The sequence below is a fragment of the Malaya genurostris genome, chromosome 3 (genome assembly GCF_030247185.1).
Source record: "Malaya genurostris strain Urasoe2022 chromosome 3, Malgen_1.1, whole genome shotgun sequence".
Lineage (NCBI taxonomy): Eukaryota > Metazoa > Arthropoda > Insecta > Diptera > Culicidae > Malaya > Malaya genurostris.
Window position 1 is genome coordinate 103,245,597 of NC_080572.1, and position 6,781 is coordinate 103,252,377.

Below are 6,781 nucleotides of genomic sequence, written 5' to 3' on the forward strand. Positions count from 1 at the left end.
CGCAAACAAAGAACTCTCTTGTCTCATCTTGTTTTAAGTGAACCTCGATCATTACTTGTTCGATAATTCGATAGTCCCACGACAAAGGGCCTCTCTGTTTACTTTCTATTTTGACTATTACGGAGCCAGTACTTTAATTTCTTGAAAATTTATTTTATATATCGAAGCTTGTGGATTTAACTTAAATATTTTGCAAAGAGTAAGGCGTCATATATAAAATCAATCTGATGAATCATTAAATAAAATGCAACCAAAGAGAAATCGTCACCCGCAGCTTGGCCCCTCCGTTGCGGGACCATCGAATTAGTATACCAGATTGAACGTGTGATTGTATATAAACATCGAACCGAATTTTTGCACCTCCCACCAATACATACGAACTTACAATCAGAAATATAAAAGCCTGCAAGATTCCAGCATTAAAGTACATTTCACATTCAAAAACAGAGAACATGACTATTAAAAATTCATTGTATTCTTTATGAATTATGATATGAAACTCTCTCACCCATTTAGCATTATCAAGGTTGCTTGTTTTTGCTCTGATGTACAATTTATGTTTTTCGCTATTTTCACTGTAGTTGTTCTATCGCCGAGCATTTGAATCAGCACATTCCAACCACTTCCTTGGTTTTATTTTCTGTCGCTCACTTTTTCCATTAGCGGACTTGTTTAGTTTTATAATGCGATTTTTTCCTTTAGCAAGCGCATTTCTCTGATGATCGAAATGAAATCTAGCACCACTTATATCAAAGCAATAATGCAATCTTCCACCACATTCTACAACTCGCGTCACTACCACACACTACTAACGAAGAGCCTTCGAAAAAAACGAGAGGCAGAGACCGGACAAGGATGGCGCAGCACTAGCAAAAACATATCGAAAATCGTGGAGCTATCAGAGAAATCGACCGTATACACCGAGTGCCTAACGCACACTGTCGAAAAACGGTTAAGTTTGTTCTAAAATCCAAAATGGCGATCCGGTTTGTTAATATTTCTCGAAATCTCTTAAAATATGAGTATTTTTGGAACGGATTTGATAAGAAAATGCCGGAAAATGATGTTGGAGGTGGATGATGGAGTCACCATCATCAGAACTACCTCAAACTTCGTTTACCGGCATCTTCTCATCAAACTCGTTGCGAAAATAAACTGGAACTTTAATTTACTCGCAAAGTCGGTGCGTAAATAAAACATCGCTCTCGAATTTTGTTGCGTTTCCATTCGAATTTAGTATAAATAACATAAAAAATCTAACTACGTATATATGCAAAAGCATCAACATAAGAGATGTTCCAAGATCCAAGAACTATTTGCAATATTATCCTTAGAGACTACACTGTGCCACAGCAAGAACTATAATAGCTAATGTTTATTTTGTGTTTTTGCTGTTCACATTTTTAGAGCTACACATTGATTACTTGTCGATTTATAGCTGTCCCCGGTATGTTCTTAGTCAAACTAGAACTTCGGTGGAAACAGTTCTTAAGATCTACATAAGCAATCAGCAGCTTATGAATAAACTTTCATTGCTGTTCATAGTCATGGAGCTATATATTGCTTACTTGTCTATTCTGATTTGTTTCAGAAGGACCAAGGACTTCACCCAAGGACGTCAGTGAACCACGAGTATGGAACGTGAATAATACACTCGTTAGTGTAATTCGTTTGTCTGGTGGTTCTTAAGGCCTGAACTTCAGATAGTTTTCGGACGGAGTAGATCATTCACAATAAGCCAATTGATTGCATGTGGCATCACGAGTACGGACCGAGGACAATAAGTTCATCAATGCATTTTGTTATGTTGGTAGATCTTACGGTCTGAACTCCAGGTATTTTTTTGATGAACAAGTACTTCTTTATAATTCATCACAATGACCCAATGAATTGAATGTAATACCACGAGTAAGTATAACAAAAAAGATCACTAATGTCATCGGTTTCGTTGGTAGACCTCAATTTCCAAGGAGATTTTGGATGGACAAGAATTTCCACATTATCACAGCATGTAAATTCCAGAGAATTCAGGGATACCCACGACCTTAACTAGATTATACGAAACCAAACAATTCCGTAATGTACGTGTTGATGAAGTATTTCCAAAGATATACGCATTCAGAGGTGTCTAGATTTTGTCGTGAACAAGTCTTAACTGTAAAGGTTTTTAATGAGTATGAATAAACCGGTAGTCCGTCATCTTGGGGTTTGAAACGACCACGTACATAATTTTTTAGCACTTACTCTTCACATCCGTTCCGAGAATATCCATATGATTGGGGGTTTCCACATTCATTGAACAAAACATTTTTTGTGAGGTACATCCCAAATGAGATAAACTTTTTCACGAAATTAATTCCAAATATCGAAAACTTTTTTTTACGAACTAACTCGATCTACGAGCCCCCACTTAGTTCGTAAGTGAAGGTTTGGGGGTATTTTTAAATCTTGTTTTACACTAGTATTTTCACAAAAAGTTATATACAACAGAAAGGTAACAGTGTAAACGTAGTATTAAACTTAATATACTTAAAAGCTGTTGGTTTTGAAATTACATTTCATATGGTACGAGCAAGTTGTCATATGTTCGAGCCCCGACCTGGACCGATTCATAGTGTCAGGAGGGTCGTAGTACTAGCCATGCAATGATTCTGTACGCTAAGAATCGGCTGCGAAGTCTGTGGAAACAGAGAGGCCAAATTCCACAAAAGGAAAGTCATGTCAAGACTGTGCTTTTATAGTATGGTTTGATTAAGAAACATCAGATTTTGTAAAAAAAAAGATTAAAAAATGTTTTTTTATGTCCGGATTTTGGTGCACCTTTTATTTGATCTTAAATTTATACTTTCCAAGGTATCTCAGAGAATAGAGAAAGTTCGACTTCATGTCTCCGGTTCGATATTTAACGAATTTGTTAGGAAAGTTATCATAAAACAATATAATGTTTTACCCATGTATTGAAAAATAATGGCAAGAGCTATGAAAAAACGCAGATTTTATTAAAGATCACAGTTTTCTTTGAATGATTCTTCGTATTGAAGTAAACAAAGTTCAAAAGTTTTTATACACTGCAGTCAAGGCGATGTTCAAGTTCTGCAATCGAGACACAAATAGTGAATCCGTATGACTCGAACTCTGAATCTAGCAAATCCTTTTTAGCTGGCCACTACCCGGGTATCAACAACGAAGCACGCGTGGGACTGTTCATTCTCATCTACGATATCAATTTCGATAGTAACGCTCACTAGTGGATAGATGGCAGTGATCGGCATGCTCAGGTGGTAGATTACATCTTCGCCAGCTGACAGTGGGCAGCGAGACTGCACCAACCAGTTGCATGCGGCGGCACGTTCTGCCGGTAGTTCATAAGGTCCCGTGATTCCCAGAGCGGTGGCCATCACTTGTGTATTCAACTGTGATGTTTCTTGCACTTAAATTAAGAAAAAATATATCATACAGTTCAAAGTTATTAGAAGACTAAAACTGTTTCATTTACCAGCACTAAAATCCATGGCCATGTTCACGTCGGTTCCGCGAACCATTTCACAGGGCATCGCTGGACAGTTTTCGATGCGCACGATACTCGGAAGCGGCCGATCATTGGTACATTGACGGACGGGAACCACATTCCAGGCAGAGAAGTCAATGTCGTCGGCGTTTTGCAGCATCGCAGCGGGAACAAGCGCGACTAGAATCAAGAACTTGAACATTTTGATGATCTGGTTGGGTCGGCTACGATTGAGCTACTGGCTGAAAGCAGAATGAAAGTGACCTCTTGAGGTTGAGTGTTTTATAGTGTAACCGTATCATGAATGAACTGATTAATTTGCGTTATCGATAAACCGAACGGCCAGGTGTGCAATTCATGTAATCTGCATCAATAGACGACGGCGGCGATTTGAATTGGGAACGAATGCAAAATTCCTGTGTCCTCCTATGAGATTTTGGTTACAGATAAACCCGAACGTGAACAGAAATTGCCGTGTACTGTTAATGAGTTTTGAGATATTTATAATCAAATTTTGGTTTTCCCTCTAAAAGACTGATTGAAAATCAATTAACTTTTCAATTGTGGTTAGCAACGAAATACGTTATGTAAAAATGAAGCTGTTATTTGGTATTTAAATTTAAGTTTTCTTTTTTAAGTTGATATTATTATCAATTTTATATAAAGAACCGATCCCGGCTAAGACATATGTTTTGCAATAAATGTTTCAGAGGATTTATGAAGATAAAAATAACAGTGAGCCAATATTTCCAAGATACCGGTTAAACTTGTAGGTTATAGTAGAGATCATCTTTGATAGGGAAAATAATTTTGTGAGAAATACTTTTTTTGCATTTCTCGTATAGAAAAGCTATGAAATAACTGTGAAAACCGATTTTTCATTCGAGGCCTGTCATATACCATTCGATTCAGCTCGATAAACCGAGCAAATGTTAATGTGTGTGTGACAAATATTGACACTAAATTTTCTCGGAGATAGCTGAACCAATTTTCACAAACATTGATTCAAATGAAAGGTCTTATGGTCCCATACAAAGTTCCTGAATTTTGTTTTGATCCGACATCCGGTTCCGGACTTGCAGGGTGATTTGCATATATGAAATTATAAATTTGTAGCTTTCTTCGAAGATGGACTCAACCGATTCTAACCATCTTAGACTCAACTGAGAACTCTTTAGGTATCATAAAAATATTCCGACTTTCATTTAGACCCAACTTCCGGTTTTGGAGATAGATCACTTAGAGTAAGGAAGTCAATTTGAAGCGTTTTTTAAAAGTAACCATGTGTTGAGTGGCGAATTCATATGGTAGGCTTATATTTTTCTCTTGTTTCAGGTCAAGAGTCAGTCTATGACAAAAAAAATCATAGCAGATTTTCATAAAAACAAACTCAAATTAACAGGACTGATAGTCCCATAAAAATATCTAAGTTCGAGTTTCGGTTCCAACGTTACAAGGTGAAAAGTTTTCAAAATTTTTAATCGTCATGGAAAATCAAATTTGTAGGTCATGTTATTTAAGGGCCAAAAGAACTGGTTTTGGTTATACTGGACCCATCATTTATTTCAAACAATTGTTTAAATCGAAGGTAAGGAAAGTTTTGGAAAATCTTTCAAATTGGGCTTAAAACTGTTTCAGTTTATAGTTCATATTATCTGATAATTTAAAGGATCACTGGGAGTACGATGCGGTGTCTAAGTCTGTCTTGAAGCCTAAATGAAGCCGAAACATTATTGTCTAATATACCAAACCCAGTAGCCTCTTTAATTCGTGATCCGTCCGTGCAAAATATTTTCTCAGAGTCAATATGCCTGAACTTACTTGTAAATATTTTTTAGGTTTTCATCGAGCGTAGGTGTTCTGGGATTCCACGCACTTCGCGCTGCATAGATGTGTCGAAAAATAGATTAGAGTCAGGGGCATTTAGGAGGGTGTCACGGATGGGAATATATCTTGAAGGGTCGATTTCCTGTGACATACGGTTAAAATATACTGTCATGAATCTTGTTTGAGATTGAAGCTCAACTAGCCTTTCGAAGTTATTAATAACCAGGGAATTCAGTACCTCACATCTTATTAGCAGTCGCGATGAAAGCTCCCAAAAGCGATCTTTCAATGGAAGAACTCCCGTAAGAACTGCGAGACTCATTGTATGTGTCGAATGCATGCAGTCTAAAGCAATATGCAAACAACGATACTGAATTCGCTCCAGTTTGATAATATGAGAGTTTGCAGCGGAACGAAGCAAACGCATCCATATCCCATCACTGAAAGTATCGTTGTCTGATACAATTTTTTTAGATCTTCCGGATGAGCACCCTACCAAGATATTGTTATTGTTCGAAGAAAATTTACTCTTTGTTGGCATTTCGTTATCAGATACCTAATGTGTCATCCCCACGTGCATTTGGAATCAAACCACACCCCGAGGTATTCAAAACCTGTTGGATCATTCTTCTCATCATATGAAGCTGAAGCTGCGCGGGATCATGCTTTCTTGAAAAGACGACTAGCTTTGTGTTTCCCACAGAGAATTCGATAACCAAACGGACTAGTTATCTACGGTATCTTGCAATGGTTTTTGCAGATCAATAGATTTGGATCCAGTTACTGAAACCACGCCATCATCTGCCAATTGTCTTAGTGTACATGGGGTTACTAGACAGCTGTCAATGTCATTCACGTAAAAAATATAGAGGAGCCGACTGAGGCATGAGCCTTGTGGGAGACCCATGTAGCTAATTCTGAATGTTGCCAAATCAAAAATACATATATGTGAAAAATACATGCATTTCTCTGACAAAAGGTTGTGGAAATAATTATTTATAATCGCTGGAAGTTCATGTTGATGGAGCTTGTCTGAAAGAACATCAATGGAAACTGAATCAAAGCTCCTTTAAAACTCCTCCTAAAAATACAGATGCCATTTGTTGTTTTTGAGCGAAGGCAATTTGGATGTCAGACGAAAGTAATGCAAGGCAATTATTCATCCCTTTATTTCTACGGCAGCCAAACTGAGTATCTGACAACAAACCGTTTGTCTCGACCCAAGTGTCGAGACGTCGTAGAATAATTTTTTCGAACAATTTTCTGATGCAGGACAACATCGCAATGGGTCTATATGAGTTGTGATTGGAAGCTGGTTTCCCCGGCTTTTGAATGGCGATAACTTTCACTTGCCTCCAGTCAGGTGGAACAATATTTTGCTCAAGAAACTTGTTAAACAATTCCAACAAACGTCTTTTTGCGAAGTCGGGCAGATTCTTCACCAAT

At 37.6% G+C, this 6,781-nt stretch overlaps 1 protein-coding gene across 1 annotated transcript; it reads right to left on the reverse strand.

Moving 5' to 3' along the window:
• Nucleotides 1–2,978: 2,978 nt before the first annotated feature.
• LOC131437148 (NPC intracellular cholesterol transporter 2 homolog a-like) lies at nt 2,979–3,746 on the reverse strand. The gene is made up of 2 exons (XM_058606313.1): nt 3,497–3,746; nt 2,979–3,430 (listed from the first exon to the last, which is right to left on the reverse strand). Exons 1-2 carry the CDS (start codon nt 3,708–3,710, stop codon nt 3,156–3,158), a joined length of 489 nt encoding a protein of 162 aa, XP_058462296.1. The 5' UTR covers nt 3,711–3,746; the 3' UTR covers nt 2,979–3,155.
• Between the last annotated feature and the right edge of the window lie 3,035 nt (nt 3,747–6,781).